The following is a 23,535-nucleotide window of genomic DNA, read 5'->3' as shown; positions in this document are numbered from 1 at the left end:
TGGAACAATGGCCTTTTTAAAATATCCTCCCAAGGTCCAAGTATAGGAGCTTATCTCATAAATTCAAATGAGATCATGTACAAATCATGCTTATTATAGTACTTTATTACATATTAAGTACCTAGTAAATGTTAATTTGGACCCTAATTGCTTCAAATTCCATCCTTCCTACTTGTTTGATATGTGACCTTTGGCATATTTCCTAATTTCTCCAAGTTGTAGTTTTCTCATCTACAAAATATAGGTAAAAATAAAACCTAGCTTGTAGGATCGCTCTGAGGGGGAAAAAAGATAATCCATATAAAAGCACTTAAAAGAGTGCTGGTTACTATAATTAATATAGAATGGTTGTTTATTACGGTGTTTCCATTGCATTGTTTTCTGTAAAGCTTTTTTAGTTGAAACTTTTTTTAAACGATTTTGTTTTATATTTAATGTTTGGATAGTTAACTATCAAGTAAGTTAGGTATTGCGTGTTTGTTTATTTTGGAATCAGTCACTTAATTCATCTTTGTATTCCCCATGATGCCTCACATAAAATATGCATCCACATATGTGGTTTCAATGAGAGAGTAACTGATGCCATCCTAGTTAGTCTCTAAACTCTTGTTTTAATTGATTTATACTATTATAATGAATTATCAATAGATGGCAGTAGTTTGTTTTCATTTTTACATTTTGTCTAATCTACAATAGAAATCCAGAAAAGAACTAAAACTTTCCCTATTTCAAAGCAGATGTTTTTTCATGAATAGTTGGTTTAAATAAATATCACCCCAAGAGTTCTTCAATTTATGTTGCTTTAATTTCTAAAAAAAATATTTTTATTGATTTCAGAGAGGGAGAGAGAGATAGAAATATCAATGATGAGAGAGAATCACTGATCGGCTGCCTCCTGCATGCCCCCTATTAGGGATCGAGCCCTCAACCCAGGCATGTGCCCTTGACCGAAATCGAACCCGGCACCGCTCAGTCCTCAGCTCTATCCACTGAATCAAACCAGCTAGGACAATTTATGTTGCTTTCGAAATATAGATCAAGAAGTACCAGTTACTTTATTTTTTATTGTATGAATCTTATTTTATTTTTTAGGTTTATTTATCAAATACTTTAGAGAACACAAAAATAAATCAGACTTTGTATTTGCCTTTCTGGAGCTTAGTCTAATTGAGAAATATAGTATAAAATAATGGAAATAGTAAGAATAAAAATTTGTTGAGCAGCAGCAGTTTTCTAAATGCTTTACATATATTATTTCATTTAGTCCTCACAATAATCCTAACAAGGCAAGTATGGTGTTGTTCCCATTTACAGATAAGAAATCTAAGGATAATTTACCTAATAAAATAGTAAATGGCACAACCTGGATTTAAGACTATTCTGTCTTACTCTATACTCTTATAAATCAAAATTTAATACATATATAGAAAAAATTACGCGAGAGAGAGAGAGAGAGAGAGAGAAGAGAAATCATATCCACCTAGCAAGATCAAGAACAACTTCTTAAAGAAGAGGCCATCTACAGAGAGCTGAAAGATTGGTTGCAATGTTGACATGATCAGAACAGGATTTTAGGAGCATTATCAGTAGTATTGAACTGGAATGGAGATAGAGTACAGTTAGATACCTATTATGTGTAAGGTATTGTTCTGGGTCTCTGCCCTCATGGAGCTTATGTTAGTAAATGAAGGAAGAAAAGAAATAAATGTATAAGATATCAGTGGTAATAAATACTATTAAGGAAAAAGCAAGGCAGAGTAAGGAAATGGAGGATAAAGGAGGGAAGGTAATGCTTTAGAGAGGGTTATCAAGGAAGACTTCTCTACTAAGATAGTATTTGGAAGTGGTAAGGAATGATTGGATTCCAATGTAACTTAAAGATGGAAACAATGAGTTCTGCCAAAAAAATTACATGCTGCTTGTAAGAGAAAGAAAAGAATCAAGATTCTGGCTCATTCTTTGGGTAAGACAAATGGGGCAGCAATCATTGGCCACTTACTTAGGGAGGATTTCTGAAAGGACCTATGATCAACAATGAGCTCTTATTTATGACGAGAGGCCCGATGCATGAAATTTGTGCAAGAGTAGGCCTTCCTTCCCCCAGCTGCCAGCACCGGCTTCCCTCTGGCACCCAGGACCTGGGCAGGCTTCCCTCCGGCCACCTGCAGGCACCTGGGACCCGGGCTGGCTTCCCTCCGGCCCCGGCTTTGTCCGGAAGGATGCCTGGAAGGACATCTGGAAGGGTGTCTGGTCTAATTAGCATATTATCCTTTTATTATTATAGATTATCTTAAGCAAGTCTGATTCAGTTGCCCTGGGCTCTACACTCTTCTAGAGACCTCCCTAGCAATATCTCCAAGTTTTTGGGCCTGAACAAGAAAAATGAACTTATAATTTACTGAAATGGAGAAGACTGTGAAGAAGCAGATTTTGTGGTGGTGATAGATAGCAGTTGACAGAGAAATCAGGAGTTCACTTTGGAACATTTAAGTTAAAATGACTATAAGAAATCCAAGTGGAGATATCAGGTAGGCAGTTTGGTATCAGTCTAGAGCTTAAGAGGGATGTTCAGGTTAGAGATATAAATTTGGGAGTTATGCCGAAACCGGTTTGGCTCAGTGGATAGAGCGTCGGCCTGCGGACTGCAGAGTGAGCATATGGAAAAGAAGAGGCCTGAGGATTGAGCACTGGAGCACTCTAACATAAATGAGAAAGATAAGGAGGAACCAGCAAAGGAAACCAAAAGTATGGTGTCTCAAGAAGAAGGACATGATCAAATGTATCAAATGATGCAGATAGGTCAAGAAAGAAGAGGACTGAACTTGTACATTGACTGTGACAACATAGAGGTCACAGATACTTTGTTAAGAACTTGTTTTAAAAACTAGGGGTGAAGAGAGTTCCAAAAATCTCTCATCAGGAAATTGGACTATCTATTTTGGTGTTCTATAAATTTAGGGCTTGAATCACATTTTCAGCTGGCAGCTTTGAAAACAGAATTATTCTACAAAGTATAATTGTCACCATTAAAAATGAAAGTATAAGACTGAATGACATTAGCAGAGATAATGTGTTTTTCCATTTGTGTGGAACTTCACCATGGGCAAGAGACAATTTCTGAGAAGTTTATATTTGGTTTTAGATGATGAGGAGGAGGGAAAAGTGAAATCTGTCAGAAATATAAGTCAACAGATCTTTGACAGTTATGCACCCTAAGACCCATTTGCATTATGTATAATATATGGTGTACTTGGAAATGAGTAATCTAGTAATCTTCAGGGTAGGAGCAAAAAATTGTAGTCAAGAAGGGAAGTCTGCCAAATATCTAGCCTGAGGAGTTTGTAGTGATGAAACAGGGAATGAAGAGTGAAAGGAGAGGCAAAAGAGGAGCTGTGCTGGACAGGAGGCTGGAAATGATGTAGAAGCCACACTGCTCTGCTGGTTCCTGGTGCCCCGAGTCCCAGGGTGCCAGGCAGTGTAGGTGGGACTCACTACAGTGACCTTGCAGTGAAATCTACCATAATTGATGTTGACATCTATGCTAATAGCATTGGTCCTGAGTCATCAATAAACATGAGTGGATTCCAACATGGTGGCCGAGTAAGTGGAAGCTATACTGACACGCTCCCAGGACCAAAATGGAATTAAACTAAAACACAGAAAAACCATCCTGAATAACCAACTGGAGATTAGATGGAGAGAACCCTGATAACCAAGGATGGAAAGTGAAGACTGCATAGAGACTGAGAAGAAGTGAGAAGGTGTGAAAGGGCTGGTCAAGCTCCCACAGACAGCAGCTGAAGTTCTGGAGGGATATCTCAGCTATGGGAGGTTCCCACTGAGAACTCTGGGGTCTAAACTCCAAGCTGGGTTCCCTAGCCCAGAGCACCAGACTGAGAAAGAGGCCCATAAAACATCTGGCTGTGAAAAGCAGCAGGGCTGCTGTCTGCCAGGGAGAAACAGCTGGAAATGCAGGCAGGCAACATTTAACCCATTGTATGCCATAAGCATCTGTAGACGTAAGCAGAGGACCTTCCCCATATGCCACACACATCTATAAAAAAAAAAAAAGTTTTCCCTAAGGTGTAGCCCTGACCAACTTTAAAATCATTTTTCGTGAGAATTTTCAGCTGAAAATATTCAAGAACACCCAAATTGTGAGTCATATATTTATTTTTATAATCATTGCAAATTGATTTTTTAATTAAATTCAAAATATCATGGCATGTGGGGATGGTTTCCATTTTGGACGTATGGCAGTTAACTGGTTAAAGGGCCAATAGACAAAATTGCATATACAGCCACTCACCTTGGGATCCAGCAGAGGGAGGGCAGAGTGGACTGGAGCTGTGTCAACGGAAGCTAGGATTAGGGGCTCTGGGGTTGGACCTTGGAAGCCAGACACCCTGGTTTCATGTGCTGAGTCATTCCCTCATACTGTAGAGCAGTGGTCACCAACCTTCCGGACCTCACGGACCACCAGTGGTCCATGGACCATTGGTTGGTGACCACTGCTGTAGAGGACAACTTTCTCTGGTAGACTTTTGCTATCCAGGCAGTTTTTGCCTGGGGGAAAGGCAGTTGTTGCACCCTATTGGAAAACCTCTTACCCCACACTGTGGAGTTTTTGAGGCCCATTAAAAGATTGAAAATAGCCCTAGCCGGTTTGGCTCAGTGGATAGAGCGTCAGCCTGCGAACTGAAAAGTTCCAGGTTCGATTCTGGTCAAGGGCACATGCCCAGGTTTCGGGCTCCATCCCCAGTAGGGGGCTTGCAGGAGGCAGCCGATCCATGATTCTCTCTCATCATGGATGTTTCTATCTCTCTCTTCCTCTTCCTTCCCCTCTGAGATATATATATATATAAAATAACAATCAGCCTGCAGGTAGAAGCAAGTGCACCACCATGTTGGAAAAACCTCTCGCCCAACCTGTAGTTGATAGTCTGAGGTTGATCAATACTGAATACAGTCAGACTGCAAGCAGAGGCTTTGAGTCTTTGCCTGAATAAAGTCTGGGCCCAGGGTTAGGAAAAGCAGATATTGGTGCTCATCTTGGCTTTCCAAAGCCACCAGCCCCAGCAGAGGGAACCACAAGCTACAGATTGCTGATAACTCCAAACAGGTTATTTAGGGCCAGTCAGAAACAGTGTCTGACAATGTACTGCACTATAGATTGAGAAGTGTAGCAGATGTACCTAGTACATAGACACAAACCAAACAAGCAGCCAAAATGGAAGACAAAAAACAAGCACCAAATTAAAGAACCAGAGAATTATCCTGAAGAAGAGCTAAATAAAATGAAGATAAGAAATTTATCAGATACAGAGTTCAGAATAATGATGGTAAAGATGCTCAACAACATGAGAAAAGATAAAGTAACTATGAAGAATGACATACCAGTAATAAACACAGTGGAAGGAATACACAGCATATTAGTGGAAGCAGAGGATTGAATCAGTGAATTAGAAGATAGGGTAGAAAAAAAAGTCAATCAGAGAACCAAAAAGAAAAAAGCAATTAAAAAAAGGAGGGCAGCTTAAGAGACCGTTGGGACATGACATGTAACCATATTCACATTGAGAAGAGTACCAGAAGGGGAAGAAAGTGAGCAAGGAATACAGGGTGTCCCAAAATTCACGCAAGATTTGAACTTTGTGTGAGCAATAACAACAACAACAACAAAAATAAAAGCCTAATTTTACTTGGTTTATTGAATCAGATTCTAATATCAGTTGCCCTTTGATTTCAATCCCTTCAATTTGACAAGCATTACCAAGTACCAATTATGGCCCAGGAGCAGGGACAATGAAGACCAATGAAGACCACGGCTTTGCATATGTGCCAGCAAATCTGTGGAGGCCATTTTCCCGATGTGCTATTCCATACATAACCCTATACTATATACTTTATGAATCAATAAGAAATTTACAATTTTTAATTATAAACCTGTGTTTTCTATCAAAATTACTTCTTGCGTGAATTTTGGGACACCCTATAGATAACGTCATTGAAGAAACAGTGGCAGAAAACTTCCATATCCTGGTGAAGGAAAAAGTCACACAAGTTCAGGAGGCACAGAGAGTCCCAAGAAAGAATAACCCAAAATAGGCCCTTGCCAAGACACATCATAATTAAAATGCCAAAAATTAAAGACAAAGAATCTTAAAGCCAGCAAGAGAAAAGAAAACTGTTACCTACAAAGGAGCTCCCATAAGGCTGACACCTGATTTTTCATCAGAATCTCTATAGGCAAGAAGCGAATGGCATGAAATACTCAAGGTAATGGAAAGCAAGGATCTGAAACCAAGATTACTATCCCTAGCAATGCTATCATTTAAAATAGTGAAATAAAGAGCTTCCCAGACCAAAAAAAAAAAAAAAAAGGCTAAAGGACTACATCACCACCAAGACAGCATTACAAGAAATGCTAAAGGACTGCTGTAATGAGAAGAAGAAATATAGAGAGAAACATAGGCATACAGAATTAAAATGGCAATAAATAAGTACCTATCAATAATAACCTTAAGTGTAAATTGATTAAATGCTCCAATTAAAAGATATAGAGTAGCTGAATGGATACAAAAACATGACCCAATTATATGCTGTCTACCAGAAACCCACCTCAGAACAAAAGACTCACACAGGATCATAGAAAAGGGATGGAAAAAACTTTTCCATGCAAATGTAACAACAAAAAAAAGGGTTAGCATTACTCATATATGACAAAATAGACTTCAAAATGAAGGCCATCACAAGAGACAATTCAGGTCACTACATAATTCTGGATGGATTGATCGAGGAAGAGGATATAACTCTGGTAAACATGTCTGCACCCAATATAGGAGCACCTAAGTATATTAAAAAAAAAAAGTCTGGAGAACTTTAAGAGATAATTCGACAGCAATACGGTAATAGTAGGGGACTTTAATACATCGCTGACTTCACTGGATCTTCTGGACAAATAATTAAAAAGGAAACAGTGACTCTAAATGACACACTGGATAAGATGGATTCAATTGTCATTTATAGGACATTTCACTCCAAAGCTGCAGAATATACATTCTTCTCAAGTGCACATGGATCACTGTATCATTCTCAAAGATAGACCACATCTTAGGACACAAAACAAATCTCTATGAATTCTGGAAGATTGAAATCTTATCGAGTACCTTCTCAGATCATAATGGGATGAAATTAGAAATCAACTACAGTAAAACCATTCTAACACATGGAGCTAGATAGCATATTATTAAACAATGAATGGGTTACTAATGAGATCAAGAAAGAAAGAAAAACTTCCTGGAGTCCTAACTGGTTTGGCTCAGTGGATAGAGCGTTGGCCTGTGGACTGAAGTGTCCCAGGTTCGATTCCGGTCAAGGGCATATACCTTGGTTGTGGGCACATCCCCAGTAGGGAGTGTGCAGGAGGCAGCTGAATTGATGTTTCTCTCTCATCAGTGTTTCTAACTCTCTATCCCTCTCCCTTCCTCTCTGTAAAAAATCCATAAAATATATTTAAAAAACAAAACAAAAAACTTCCTGGAAACAAATGAAAATGAATGCACAACTACTCAAAATCTCTGGGACATAGTAAAAGCAATCCTGAGAGGGAAGTTCATAGCACTACAGGTCTACCTCAAACAAGAAATATTAATAATAAAATATTTAACCTAAAACTTAAAGGATTAGAAAGAGAACAAAAAGAGAAGCCTCGAGTAAATAGGAGGAAGGAAATAATAAAGAGTAGAGCAGACAAAAATGACAGAGACTAAAAAAAGAACATACAAAAGATGCATGAAACCTAGAGCTGGTTCTTTGAAAAGATAAACAAGATTGATTAGCCTTTAGCCAGACTCATCAAGAAACAAAGTGAGAGGACCCAAATAATTAAAATCAGAAACAAAAGTTGTGAAGGAACAACTGACATAACAGAAATACAAAGGATTGTAAGAAAATACTATTAGCATATATATGCCAACAAGCTGGACAATGGGGATGAAATGGACAAATTCCTAGAAAAATACAATCTTCCAAAACTGAATCAGGAAGAATCAGAAAACCTGAACAAGCCAATAACAACTAAGGAAATTGAAGCAGTAAAAAAAAAAAAAAGTTCTAGCAAACAAAAGCCCTGGTGTGAATGTCTTCATGGGGAAGTTTTACCAGACATTCAAAGAAATACTTAACACCTATCCTCATCAAACTATTCCAAAAAATCCAAGAGGGAGGAATACTTCCAAGCTTCTTTTATGAGGCCAACATTATCCTAATTCCAATACCAGATAAAGATATGGGAGGTTTGAAGACAGAGGAGGAGTGAAATAAATATCTGTGAAACTTGGTGAATCCTAATGGCCTAACATCAATGGTCCATTTGAAACAAATAGTTTTGAATTTAAAATGAGACCACAAAATAGGTATTTTTATATAGGCATTTCAGCTAAATAGAGCATAAGCAAAGCAACTGGTTGGGATTTTTCCAGGGAAATAGGACAGTGAAAGAGCTGTAAGAGAATGCTAAGGAATCTAAGCCAGGTAAAGGTGAAGTGAATACGTGATGGGCTGAGGGAGTGTGAAAATATGGAAGAGTCACTGTGGTTGAATAGCTCTTATAGTCAAAATGCTAGAAGGAATGAGCTGAAAATGAAAAATAATAATTTAAATATGAGATTATGAATGAAGTGCAGTTATAATCTGTGGATGTTTGGGAAGGATGGATGAGAGTACATATCAAAGAACTAAGAGGTCAAGTTATTAGAAGTACCATTGTTTGTATGTTGAAATCCCAAAGAAAATAAGAGGAGTAGTAATAGAGGCATAGTAAATTAGATGCTATAATCTAGGAGTGGGGAGTAGAGATCTGGAAGTCAACTGATACCAGCAAGGAAGGGTAGAGCTTATATAATAGCCTGATGGCATGAACTTCAAAAAAACTAAGTAGTTTTAGGGAGAGTAGAGGATAATAGTTTGGCAGTAGTAATGGAGAACAGGAAAAAGTGCCTCACCTCAAACTTAGTGGCTTGAGGATGAGAAAGCAGTATCTTTGAGGATTTCAGTTCTAACTGAAAATAAGATGAAGGAGAAGTTCACTGAAGAGGTTGAATATGTAGCCTATTTTGCCGAAGATGGCCTGGGAGTTCCCGGGATCACAATGGACGTATATAAATGAATTGGGGGGTGGGTAACATATCAAATTAGAGGACTTTCTAAGACTAATAAGGGCAAGTCTTCATAAGTAGGAATGACCTGGGGGCCTTAGGCTTCTATGGAATGGGGTTAATGGGAATAATGCTGACAGTGAGATGACACTATGATTTGGGAGAGAAACAGGGGATTCACCTAACTGCCACCTCAGCTTTCATTTTCTGTGTTGGTAGAGGTAGGAACTCTGTCTCCATCTTTCCAAGGAGAAAAATATCTACCCCTTCATCTTATCAGTTAATCCTAGATATAGAAGAAATTAAAATATGATTTTGAAGCTTCATAGAGCTTACTCTGGCCAGAATAGCACTGGACAGGATTGCTATATTTTCTACATCCTATACCTATGGCAGATATTGCTAATCCAACTTGGCACTGTTTCTCCCTGACTCTGGCTATAGTTTTAGAATCCATTTCATCACAGTACTGGAAATACCAGCTACTAATCCATAGTAATTAATTATTCACTGAGTATGTCAGTTACTGTGCTGAGCATGTTTTATAGATATTACTTTAATTATTACAACAGCCCTATGAGGTTTTACAGATGAAGACACCAGTGACCAAAAATGTTAAGAAACTTGCTCAAGATCATAACAGCTGAAAAGCAGGAGAACCAAGATTCAAATACTGTTCTGCTTTCTTCCAAAAATCTCTCACTTAACCATTGTAATTTAATTATTGGAACTAATGATGAAATATCATTGCCATCCCTATGAGGTATTTGCAATTAATTTATTTTCAGGATCACCAGGATATACTAAAAAACAACAACAACAACAACAAAGAAAAATGAAAGATTATCTATGTTGATTATTTTGTAGGAATAAAGAGGGTAAACCCATAAGTGGGAAAGAGTTACAGAAGAATGTCAGTCAACCAAGAAAGGAAGAGTCAAGGAGTTCCTGAAGACGGTAATGAAGCAATCTTAAATAAATAATTAAAAGATAAGCAGCAACAAGAAAGCACATAATAGGATAATTGTGTTAAATTTTATAGAAAATTAGGATACTGGGAAGCTGTTAAGTTTCTCCAGGAAGAAACTTATTTAGTGTTTAGAAAAGGTATAACAACCTGAAAATGCAGGCCTATAATGAATAGTCATCAACTATAATTGCTATATTGTTGCTATGGTGGCAGTATAATTATAATATGAATGCCAGTGGTCTGGATAAAAACAATTGGGACAATCAAAATATTTATACTGTTCTATAAAGAAACAGGTACAACATTGCAGTAGGCTATTTTGAATTGTCTCTTATGATGGCCTTTGATTTTGGTTTTGTTTATAGTCAGAAAGGGAAAATTGCAAACCTAAATTTTCTTATGAAAAAACATACATTTGTAATGACTTCAAGTAAAGAAACATGACTTGTTTGCATTTAAATTTTTATGATATACATTATTCCTTTGTCTAGCTCTGGCTAACCAAGACACATCTTCATTGACCGATGTTGTAGAGCAAGTTGCAAAGCAACAACAATCACAAACATCAGAAATAGAAAAAAACAAAAAAGTTCTGTTTCGTTTACAGGTAACTGTTTCATACTGTCTTCTAAATGAGTCTTTATTTTCTTTAAAACTATATTAAATTAGTAACAAGTAAGTTATTGAGGATACTTAATTTTGTTAGTCAATTTTAAATGTATTTTTTATATTTACCTCTTTCTTAATTATTCTGTTATCCCTAAGTGAAATCTACTTGAGTATTCCAATTTTGTGGAAGATTTTATACACCCAATATACAAATATTCAACAGTGTAATTGCAACTGTAGTATGAGCATATGAAACCCAATGTCTCACATAGAATTATTTCAAATTCACTTCTACTTGATATTTTTTCCTAAAATGCTGAATTTAAGGAAGGTTAAGTTTTAAGCTAGTGGTTTGAAAGCTATGACTTGTGAGTTGCTAGTTGTCAGTGAACATTTTAAGTAGATAAGGAACATTTCTGTTTCTTATATTTCATAATATATTTATAATTCCACAGGGAATCCCAAAGGCATGTTTGGTTTTTGCTTATAGCATAATTAGGTGACAATATCCAGTTAATATAGCTAAAAAAGCAAAATGGAAATAGTACCTTCACTATGTGCTTTGTAAAGTTTTAAGAGCTGAACTGCCTAGTTTGAAAGATAAGATTTGCTACTTCCAGGTCTGTGATTTAATTTCTCTGTGCTTCTGTTTTCTCCTTTTAAAAATGGATATAATAATAGGACCTGCCTATAAGGTTTTCATGATGATTAAATTAATTAATACTTGTAAATATTATGTAAGATATCCTTGCTCGGGCCCCAGTGGACAGTATAGTTTCAATTTTGATATTGGCTTTAGATATTAATGCACCAGCAGAGATATGATGATAATTATACTATCACGGTAATATGTATTTCTTATAAATATTTGCATTACATTAGTCACTATTAGACAGAATACATGTTTACAATAGAATATAATACAAAAAATAATGTCTTTGATTTCTATAAAGACATTTTCTGTAACACTTCCCAGTCTTCAAAGAATGTCACAGATACTATTTCACTTATATTGAGGGCCTGCTTTTTATTAAGCATTTTGCTGAAGAGGGTCTATTTTTTAAGTTGCTCATTATCTTTTGAAGAGGGAGACAAAGAATTAAACAAATAATTACATGCAGGGAAGCAGTGTCAACAATAGAGGCATGAATATAGATTTAACACTGAAGGAGTTAGAAAGATATGTTCAGTTGAGTTTTAAAGGACAGTTAGAGTTCACTTCAATAATTGGGTGTATGAGACAGGTTTAAGAGTTAAGGGGTGAGAAGGGTAGTATTCCAGATAAAAAGAACCTGAGAAAATTCACAGAGGCCTAAAAAAGCATTAGTACGTTGACAGAATTATAAGTAGTTCGGTGATGGTATAGCATAGAGTATGTTTTAAGAAGTGGTGAGAGATGTATGTCATGGTATGAAACTTGGACTTTACTTGAAAGGTTTTGATGGGCTTTAAGCAAGGGAGCAAGTAATTAAATTTATATTTTAGAAGGAAAATTCTAGAAACGTCATAAAACACTTTTAACACAACAGCCATGCATGATTAAAACTCTCAGCAAATTAGGAATAGAAGTTCCTCACTCTAAAAAAGGGCATCTAAGCCCAACCAGTGTTGCTCAGTGGTTGAGTATTGACCCATGAACCAGGAGCTCATAGTTCAATTTCTAGTAAGGACACATGCCCAAGTTGTGGGCTCAATCCCCAGTAGGGAGCATGCAGGAGGCAGCTGGTCAATGATTCTCTCTCATCATAGATGTTTCTATCTCTCTCTTTCACTCCCTTCCTCTCTGAAATCAATAAAAACGTATTTAAAAAATAATAAAAAAGAGCATCTACATAAATCCTACAGCCAATTTTATACCTAGCTAGAGGCCCGGTGTATGACATTTGTGCACTGGGGTGGGGAGTCCCTCAGCCTTGCCTGTGCCCTCTCACAATCCGGTACCCCTCGGGGGATGTCTGACTGCCAGCTTAGGCCTGCACCTGCCACCACCGCTGCACTCACCAGCTGTGAGCCCAGCTTCTGGCTAAGTGGCGCTCCCGCTGTGGGAGTGCACTGACCACCAGGGAGCAACTCCTACATTGAGTGTCTGCCCCCTGGTGGTCAGTGCACATCATAGCAGCAGGTTGTTCCACCATTCAGTTGATTTGCATATCATGGTTTTATTATATAGGATAGTGAAAGACAATGTTTTCCTTCTAAGATCAGGAACAAGACAAGGATATGTGCTCTTGCCACTTTTCATTCTTTGGTACTAGTGCATTGAGCCACTGTAATCTTGGAAGAAAATAAAAAGCATCCACATTGAAAAGGAGGGAGTAAAACTTTTTATTCATAAGCATGATTATATTTAGAAAATCCCAAGGAATCTATTTTTTAAGAAGTTGTTAGGACTAATAAGTGAGTTTATTTTTTTATTATTTTTTAAAATATATATTTTTATTGATTTCAGAGAGGAAGAAAGAGGGAGAGAGAGATAGAAGCATTAGTGATGAGAGGGAATCATTGATCAGCTGCCTCCTGCATGCCCCAAACTGGGGATCAACATGGGCATGTGCCCTAACTGGGAATCAAATCGTGACCTCCTGGTCCATAGGTCAGCACTCAACCACTGAGCCACACTGGCCGGGCAATAAGTGAGTTTAGAAAGCTCATAAGATTAACTATGAAATCAGTTGTATTTCTATATATTGAAAGAAACAATCAGAAGTTAAAATTTAAAAAGCAGTGTCATTTACAGTAGCATCAAAACTATGAAATACTTAGGGGTAAATTTGACAAAGGTTTGTGTTATGAACCGAATGTTTATGTCACCCCAAAACTCACATGTTGAATCCCTAATCCCCAAATGTGATTAATTTTGGAGATGGGGCCTTTGGAAGGTAATTAGGTTTAGGGGAGATCATAAAGGTGTGGGGCCCTACTGATAGGATCAGTGCCCTTACAAGGAGAAACACCAGAGTGCTTGTTCTCTCTCCTCGCTCTGCCACATGAGGACCCAGTGAGAAGGTAAGGCAGGCAGAGTTCTCACTAGTATTGGGCCATACTAATGTCCTTTCCAGCCTCCAGAACAGTAAGAAATAAATTTCTGTTGTTTAAACCACTAAGTCTATTGTATTTTGTTGTGGCAGCCCAAGCAGACTTAAGACCATTTATAAGAGCTGTATACTGAAAACTGCAAAACATTGCTGAGAAAAATTAAAGATTAAAACAAATACTAAATGCAGACATATACCATTTTCACAAATCAGAAAATTCAGTATTGTTAACATGTCAGTTCTTTCAATTTTATCTACAGTTGAAAATCAATTTCGATAAAAATTCCAGCGGCTTTTTTTTTTTTTTGAGAAATGGATGAGCTGATTCTAAGTCATATGGAAATCCAAAGAACCAGTAATAGCCAAAACATCTTTGAAGAACAACAACAATGTTGGACATTCTTACATTATCTGATTGTAAAATTTATTATAGAGTACAATAATCAGGACAGTGTGATATGGCATAGATAGACATACAGTTCTATAGAACAGACTAGTGTCCAGAAATGCCCCACATATATCAATTGATTTCAAAGACGTGCTGTTATGGAGTGAATGTTTGTGTCCCCCCATGGTATGTGGAAGTGGAGCATTTGGAGATAATTAGGTTTATATGAGGTTATGAGGGTGAAGCCCCTGTGATGGGACTATAAGAAGAGAAAGAGACCCTAGAGCTGTCTTTCTCTCTCTCTCCCATTTGAGGACACAGCTAGAAGGTGGTTGTCTACAAGGCAGGAACAGGGCTCTCACCAGGGGCTGAATCCGCTGCACCTTGATCATGTACTTTCTAGCCTCCAGATCTATGAGAATTTAGTGTTTATGTTTAAGCACCCAGTCTATGGTATTTTGTTATGGCAGTTGATTAGAGCTAACACAGGTGCCACGGCAGTTCATTAGAGAAACAAATAGTGGAGGACAGCCATATGCAAAAAAAGTGAATCTCAACTTTCACCTCATACCACATACAAAAAGTAACTAAAAATGTATTATAGGCCTAAATGTAAGAATTAAAACTACACAGTGTCAGAGAAAACATAGGAAAAAAGCCTAGTTATGTTGGATTTGGCAAAGATATTTTAAATAGGACACAATTTTTTTTTTACATTGGATGTCATCAATTTTTTTTTAACCTCACCTGAGGATATGTTTTTATTGATTTTTAGAGAGGAAGGAAGGGAGAGAGAAACATTGATGTGAGAGAAACATTGATCAATTGCCTTCCATACCTGTCCTGACCAGGGATTAAACCCGCATCCATCCTGTGTATGTACCCTGACTAGGAATTGAATCCGCAACCTTTTGGTGTACGTACGGGATGATGCTCCTACCAACTGAGCCACTCAGCCAGGGCTCATCAAATATACTTTTTAAAGTTTTTGTTCAAAAGAAACTAATGAAAATGAATGTGAGATATATTTTCTGGTACCCTCTTGGAATTTGCATTGTCATAGACTGGGAGAAAATATTTAACAACATATCTGACAGTGTATGTGTATTTACAATATATAAAGAACTTCCATTATTTAAGAAGGCAAACAATTGAAAAATGGGCTAAATATTTCAATAGTCATTTCATCTAAGAAGTTATTATAAAAGACAAGCATGTGAAAAGATACTCAATATCAATAATTGTTAAGAAAATGCAAGTTGAAATTACAATGAGATAGCACTCAATACACACTAGAATGACTACATTTAAAAAGATTGACCATACCAAGTGTTGGTGTAGATATGCAAGAACAGAACTCTCAAACCCTGTTATTTGGAATGTAAAAACATTTGGGAAAACAGTTTACAGTTTTGAAAAGGTTAAAATATATCTACCATATAATCCAACCGTTCAATGTCCAGATATTTGTTTACACAAAAGAAATAAAAGTGTATGTCTATTGGAAAACCGGAAACAACCTAAATGGCCCATCAGATGAATGGATAAAAAAAAAAAAAGTGATACATTCACAAAAGGAATACTACTTGGCAATAAAAAGGAAGGGCTTTTGATATATCCAACAGCATGGATGAATCTCAATTATGCTGAGTGAAAGGAGTTAGACTTTAAAAAGTATAGTTTGTATAATTTTATTTATATAAAATACTAGGGAAAACCAAGATGGCGGCATAGGTAAACACCGGAAATTGCTGCCTCGCACAACCACTTCAAAAATACAACTAAAAGACAAAACGGACATCATCCAGAACCACAGGAAGGCTGGCTGAGTGGAAATTCTACAACTAGAAGAAAAGAGAAAAGCACACTGAGACTCAGAGGAGGTGCAGAAGTAAAGTGCAGAGGTAGGGAGGCGCACGTGGAAAGGGCTGGCAACTGAGGACATGGTTGTCTTTTTCAATCGGGAGGGAGTCTCAAGCTCCTGACTGCTCTGAACTCCAATTCCGGGCGAGACTCTGGGGACCCAGACTCATACGGGGAGAAACTGGACTGTCTGGCATCAGGCAGAACTCGAGGGCGGCTTTCTCTCAGAGGTGCTTGCAGCGATTACCGGGACACTGAGATGCGGGGCCTGTTAGCGTAGGACTGAGGAGCTTGCTCCGCCCTGTTGATCCCCTGAGACCCCGCCCCACCCAAGCTGTGGGCAGAGGCTTTTGCATATGAAAGGCCTGGCCCTTTGCAATCTAAAATTACCTAACTGCAGCTGGGTCAGAGAGACCCAGAACTTCCAAAAGAAGGCCCAAGGCCCCACAGCAGCTTGCATTGCTTCACAGCTGGGCCTCATCTGGGCACCTCCAAACCCCAAACAAAGAAGAGGAATCTGCAGATCTCTCCATAGCTCCTGCTGGGTAGCCTCAGGCAGAGGCTAAATTAGCACCTCCTTAGAGATCCAAGAGCCAGTGTACCCAGTGGTCAGAGTGGGACCATCCAGTTTACAACTCCTCAGATCCATAAGGGACACACTCAGGGGGCAGACTCAGTTAGCACCAAAGCCCCACTGAAGCAAGTCTTGCCCCAGAAGGGTGTCTCCAGCACAGAAGTTCTCCCACTGCAGACATAGCTGATTCTCACAGCCAATTGGCCTAGAGGTCAATTCCTCCTAGTGATACCTACAACAATCAAGGCTTAACTACAACAAGACTGTGCACAAAGCCCACAAAGGGGTGCACCAAGAGTGTCCACCTCAGGTAATTGGGGAGGCTGAGCCACTGGGCCCTATAGGACACCTAGCACAGAAAGCCACTCTATCAACACAGCAAAGCATAAAAAATGCAGAGAAAAAGCAACAGGTCACAAATGACAGAAATGGAGGAAAGCAAACTACTGGATATAGAGTTCAAAACCACACTTTTTAGGTTTTTCAAGAATTTTCTAGAAACCGCCAATAAATTTAGTGAGACCCTCAAGAAATCTAGTGAGAACCTCAAGGTTATGAAAAAGGACCAACTAGAAATTAAACATACACTGACTAAAATAAAGAATATTATACAGAGTTCCAACAGCAGACTAGAGGATCACAAGAATCAAGTCAAAGATTTGAAATACAAAGAAGCAAAAAACACCCAACCGGAAAAACAAAAAGAAAAAAGAATCCAAAAATATGAAGATAGTGTAAGGAGCCTCTGGGACAACTTCAAGTGTACCAACATCCAAATTATGGGGGTGCCAGAAGAAGAGAGCAAGATATTGAAAACCTATTGGAATAAATGACAGAAAACTTCCCCTACCTGGTGAAAGAAATAGACTTACAAGTCCAGGAAGCGCAGAGAACCCCAAACAAAAGGAATCCAAAGAGGACCACACCAAGACACATCATAATTAAAATGCCAAGAGCAAAAGACAAAGAGAGAATCTTAAAAGCAGCAAGAGAAAAAAAGTCAGTTACCTACAAGAGCGTACCCATACGACTGTCAGCTGATTTCTCAACAGAAACAATGCAGGCCAGAAGGGAGTGGCAAGAAATATTCAAAGTGATGAATAGCAAGAACCTACAACCAAGATTACTTTACCCAGCAAAGCTATCATTCAGAATTGAAGGTTAGATAAAGAGCTTCACAGATAAGAAAAAGCTAAAGGAGTTCATCACCACCAAACCAGTATTATATGAAATGCTGAAAGGTATCCTTTAAGAAGAGGAAGAAGAAGAAAAAGGTAAAGATACAAATTATACGCCGAAACTGGTTTGGCTCAGTGAATAGAGCGTCGGCCTGCGGACTGAGGGGTCCCAGGTTCGATTCCGGTCAAGGGCATGTACCTGGGTTGCGGGCACATCCCCAGTGGGAGATGTGCAGGAGGCAGCTGATCGATGTTTCTCTCTCATCGATGTTTCTAACTCTCTATCTCTCTCCCTTCCTCTCTGTAAAAAATCAATAAAATATATTTTAAAAAAAGATACAAATTATGAACAACAAATACACATCTATCAACAAGTGAATCTAAAAATCAAGTGAATAAATAATCTGATGAACAGAATAAACTGGTGAATATAATAGAATCAGGGGCATAGAAAGGGAGTGGACTGACTATTCTTGGGGGGGAAAGGGGTATGGGGGATGCGGGAAGAGACTGGACAAAAATCGTACACCTATGGATGAGGACAGTGGGGTGGGGGGTAAGGGCAGAGGGTGGGGTGGGAACCAGGTGGAGGGGAGCTATGGGGGGGGAGAGGAACAACTGTAATAAACTGAACAATAAAGATTTAATTAAAAAAATAAAATTCTAAAAAATGTAAACTAATATTTAATGACAGGAAGTAGGTGAATTGTATCTGGAAACACAGATGAGGAGGAAAAGATGGATTTTAAAGCAATAGGAAAAAACTTGTGGGTAATGGATATGTTTACTATGTTCATTGTGATGGTCTCATGAGCATAAAACTATGTAAAAGTCATGAAACTGTAAAGTTTAAATATCTTCAGTTTATTTACATCAAGTATACTTCAATAAATCTATAAAAGAAAAAAGGGGAGGAAGATGGGGAGGGAGATAAGACAGGGAAGGGGGAGAGGGAGGAGTTGGAGAGGTGAAGGGGAAGATGAACAGTAACAGCAAGAACTATAATTCTAGTGAAAAGGATTGAAGGAGAATTGGAGTGTAGGAGGAACTGTCTAAAACCAGGGAGAAAAGTAAACAGTCTATTACATTAGTCCAGGAAATTGAAGAGATGATTACCCAATGTCATCTCTTCCTATGTTGATCAATAGGGTCAATAGCTTGATCCACTTGGCAGTGCATGTGCTTCTTTTCTGACCATTCCATGTGCATCACTAGTCACTCATGTAATAAATATTTATTGAGCACCATTTTTTTCCAGATACTGGGAAGATGATGATAAAGAAGATAGACAGTAAGCTCCTTGTGGAGCTTACTTTCTAGTAAGGGAAGACAGCAATCCTATATAACAAAAGGCTAATATGCAAATTGACTAAATGCAGAATGACCGGTCACTATTATGCACACTGACCACCAGTGGGCAGACACTCAATTCAGGAGCTGCTCCCAGCCTGCAGGCTGGCAGTGGGGGGCAGGGCCTGCAAACGGGCAGTGCCAGGCCAGCCAAGGCAGGTGCCAGCAGGGCCCCCCCCAACCACCCCACTGGTCACCCCGCAGATCAGCCCTGATTGCCGGCCAGGCCTAGGGACCCTATCTATGCACGAATTTCATGCACCAGGCCTCTAGTAAAGAAATAAAAAGAAGACTGCTCTCAAACACCCAGGCAGGTGGTTTTCCTATATAAGTAGAGAAGACAGTTGTTGCAAGTAGAAGACAACATTTTTTAGGATGTCTAAAGATGAAGAAAAAGTGAAATTACGCCATCTTGAACTAGCTATCCAGAAATTCATTAAAATAGTAATCCCTACAGACCTGGAAAGGTTAAGAAGGCACCAGATAAATATTGAGAAGTATCAGAGATGCAGAATCAGGGACAAGTTGCACAAAGAGCATATCAATGGGGGATGTGCCCATGTGCAGTTCAGTAACTCCACTCCAATATGGAGAAGCTTTGTTGGAAAGTCCAGAAAGATGACCTAGTACTTCTGAGGAGAGTGATAGATCCTGGTTAAAGAAGCAGTAGCAGCAGGCAGCAGTGGAATTTCTCCAGCTCCATCAGGAATCTGTAGAAGAACTTGAGAAACAATTTAATGATGAAGAAACTTCATTACAGCCTTCTTTGACTCGGTCTATGACTGTTGGTGGAGCATTTCACACTACTGAAACTGAAGCTGATCCTCAAAGTATGACTCAGATATATGCATTGCCTGAAATCCCTCAAGATCAATATGCTGCAGAATCATGGGAAACCTAGAAGCGAACCTAATTGAACTTAGCCAACTGGTCACAGAATTATCTCTCCTAGTGAATTCTCAGCAGGAGAAGATTGACAGTATTGAAGACCATGTCAACAGTGCTTCTGTGAATGTTCAAGAGGGAACCAGAAACTTGGGGAAGGCTGAAAAATACAACCTGGCAATTCTGCCTGTGGCAGGTACATTCCTCAGAGGAGCGGTGGGGGGGTGGGGTGGGTAGGGGGGGTCCTATTGGCCTCCTTGCAAAGTGGCAGGAATTACAGCTGCCCTTGACGGTGGGGTGTTGGGCTTCACAGGCAGAAAATTGATACAAAGAAGGAAACAGGAAATGATGGAGAAGCTCATTTCCAGCTGTCTAGATCTTCCCAGCCAAATTGACAAAAAATGCATAGAAACCAAACTTCAGTATTATTGACTCCACATGTTTATACTAATGGACCTTTGTTGCTGTCGGACACTCAGCTTTTGGAACATGATTGTATCAAGATAGCGGCTATAGATGCTCAAGTGGGATTGGATTGTGATAAGTGGATATATATATATTTTTTTGCTGGAATGTTAATGGAATTGAGGGGCTTGGGCTGAGGGTGTATAATGTTTGTCAGGTAGTTTAAAGACTGCTAGGGAGCAGATTTTCTTCCTGAAAGTGTGAAAACTGAACCCATAATGTTGATAAGGACATGTGAGGTGTGGACATGTTGGATTATGAAAGAATAGTTCCTTTTCTAACCCTGATTTGGAGATCCTAAGACTAAGCATATTATAAATAAGCCTTTTGTCTTCTAAATGTAGGAGATTATTTAGTCCTGTTAGCAAAGAAAAGAATGGGAGTTCAGGAGCCTTTCTTATCAAATAGGAAATCCAGATCTGGCAAGGGCACAGGTGAAGTACATGGGGGAGTCATTGGATGAACCTATTGCAGTTTCCTATAGGTCCACTATATTTTCTGATGAAGGAAACTAATAGTGAAAGAAAGGCCCAGCTTCTCTTTCAAACATCTTAATCTGTGACACTGGCTCTCTGAACTCTTCCCTCTGTCTCTCTTTAAATAAAGACAAAATCTCAAGTGGTAGGAGACAGTGTTATTAAGCCAGCACTAAGCTAGCTTTGTCATTTTGTCTCTTTGCAGAAGTAGTGCCCTCTGCCTTCCTTCCCTTGTACTTTTCAAAGTTCTTTGACTTGTGGGTGAATTCTACCCATGTGTAATGAGGGCTTTTCTCATAATCGGCTTTTTTAAAAATATATTTTTTATTGATTTCAGAGATGAAGGGAGAGGGAGAGATAGTGACACCAATGAAGAAAGAGAATCATTGATCTGCTGCTTCCTACACGCCCCACACTGGAGATCGAGCCCATAATGCAGGCATGTGCTCTGACCGGGAATAGAACCCTGACCTCCTGGTTCATAGGTTGACGCTCAAACACTGAGCCATGCCAGCCAGTCCTAATCTGGTGGTGTTGTGTGTGTGTGTTTTTTTAAATTTCTTCCATCTTTATTCATCCTTTTCTATAATCTCTAGATAAGAGAGGGAGGGAGGCAGGGAGAAAGAGAGAGATCTCCAAATATTTCCAACATTGTTAGAATTTGAGCTAAAAAATAAGCAGGCAGGGAATATGCCAGATCATTTCCTGGGGCATCTTCCAATCTCAAGTGGCTGATGTACCTGCCACCCAGGGAGTTTCTAACCCTAGGTCTTTTCAGCCAGCCCTTGGTGAAGCTAAGAACTAGCTTTCTACCTCATATCTCTTACTACCATTCTTTTCCCCAGGCTTTGCTACCTCCTGTACTTTCCTTCACTTTTCACAGCTGCTATTTCTTCTGCTTGCCTTTTCTCATATTCAAGTTGATGATGGACAAAGCCTGGTGCCAACACTCAGTCCTGATGGATTTGTGGTGCTAATTCCAACACTTGACATTGACAGCAAGCATGGCCCAGCTCAACTCAGTGTCTGTATCAAATAGCAAAAAGGTTTTAAATTTAGAAAGAATTTAAGGTTACAGTCAGCCTCGTCCTGTATCTCCAACTCATTTGAAATAGGAAAGAACCACCTTTTGCCTTACTCTTTTTTTCTGAGGACAGAGGAAAGGGTACCAACACCACAAAAGATGTGAGCTTTCTCTGTTCAGGAGCCAGAGGCATCAGACAGTGGAATGGTTTATCATTTCTCTCTTGCTGAGCTTACTCTTAATAACTTTTATTGATTGCTACCTTTTATTTTTATACTTTTTGACTCTTCTCACCAATAAATTCCAAAGAGAGAAAGCAAAAATAAAGAAAGAAAGAAAGCAAAAAGAAAGAAAGAAAGAAAGAAAGAAAGAAAGAAAGAAAGAAAGAAAGAAAGAAAGAAAGAAAGAAAAGGAATACAGTAGAATGATGTGATTTATGTTTTTTAAAAGATTATTCTGTCTAATATATGGAGCCTGGTTGAGGTACAGGGGGAATAATGGAAACAGGAAGTCCAGTAGAAGCTAGGCTGTGCTAAAAAAATATCTCAGAAGTGAATCTGGGATTTTATTTTGGAGACCAAATTCAAATAGGTGTTGGGGGAAGGGTAAAGGGGAAAACTAAGAAAAGACTTCTAGATTGTTGAGTATTCAGGTGGAAAGTGGTACAGCTTATTGAAATTAAGAAGATGAAGGGGAACATGTTGAGTATGTAAATGGAATTTTCTTTTCTGAACATGTATAGTTGATATGTTTATTAGATAAAGAAATAGAAATGTCAACTGGAGATAAAGATAGAAATTCATCAGCATGTTGCATTTTTCAGTGTACTTCCCTCTCTGTCTCTGCCAGGAAAAGGGTAGATTGGGTCTGCCTTTTTTTGTACAGTGACTCCCTCTTAAAATTATGTGTTCAAAGAATATAATCATTACCAGATAGAAAAAAAGGAGGACGGCTTGCAGAGTTGTTTTGGGGGCAGTTAGATAATAAAGAGAAGGAAGGACATAAGGTGGCTCCCAAAGTAGTACCATTAGTTAATTTGTAAAAATAGGGGTGTGGTAATTTGCATTTTGGTCCCAATTCTTCATTCTTGTGTATATTAGACCGTTTGCCATGTGTCATTATAATGGCCTGCCATAGTGGTGCGCATATATCTGCTCCTTGACGGTGAGTTTCATCATGTGACGAGCTGGGGTGTGAGCAGATGTTATTTGAAGAGAAGCTTGAAAAAGCTCTTCCGTAATTGGGCTTCCATTCTTCTGCATCTGCTGTCATCATGAGAAGGACATGGTTGGCGTGGCCCACTGGAAGATAAAATACATGTTATGCGAAGGCAGGACACCCCAGCTGGCCAAACTAAATCCTGTAACAGCCAGCCAACCCTCAGACATTTAAGCAAATCCAACCAACGTCGACATCTAGCCAACTTCCACTGCTCCCAGTCATGTGAGCAATAAACACGTATTTTGTAAGTCACTGAGGTTTTACCATTCTGACGCCACATAATTTATACAAGGAAGAACAGGATGGAATAGAGGCAAGGATTAGTCTGATTTTTTGACA

The 23,535-nt window shown here is 38.7% G+C and overlaps 1 protein-coding gene across 5 annotated transcripts in view; it reads left to right on the top strand.

Moving 5' to 3' along the window:
* The window catches only part of CCDC122 (coiled-coil domain containing 122), a 39,127-nt gene that overhangs the window by 5,993 nt on the left and 9,599 nt on the right, over positions 1–23,535 (top strand). For 4 of the 5 annotated variants that reach the window (XM_023748328.1, XM_006083514.3, XM_023748321.1 and 1 more), the window contains exons 3-4: positions 10,026–10,115; positions 10,620–10,735. In XM_023748328.1, coding sequence (XP_023604096.1) covers positions 10,070–10,115; positions 10,620–10,735 — 162 coding nt within the window. In that variant the 5' untranslated portion in view covers positions 10,026–10,069. Of the gene's footprint in view, positions 1–10,025; positions 10,116–10,619; positions 10,736–19,822; positions 20,207–23,535 lie in introns of those variants that run through there. The other variant, XM_023748332.1, reaches the window with a different exon arrangement.

Source organism: Myotis lucifugus, unplaced genomic scaffold (genome assembly GCF_000147115.1).
Source record: "Myotis lucifugus unplaced genomic scaffold, Myoluc2.0 scaffold_7, whole genome shotgun sequence".
In the NCBI taxonomy this organism is placed as follows: domain Eukaryota; kingdom Metazoa; phylum Chordata; class Mammalia; order Chiroptera; family Vespertilionidae; genus Myotis; species Myotis lucifugus.
This window is presented reverse-complemented; position numbering and strand designations above follow the sequence as displayed.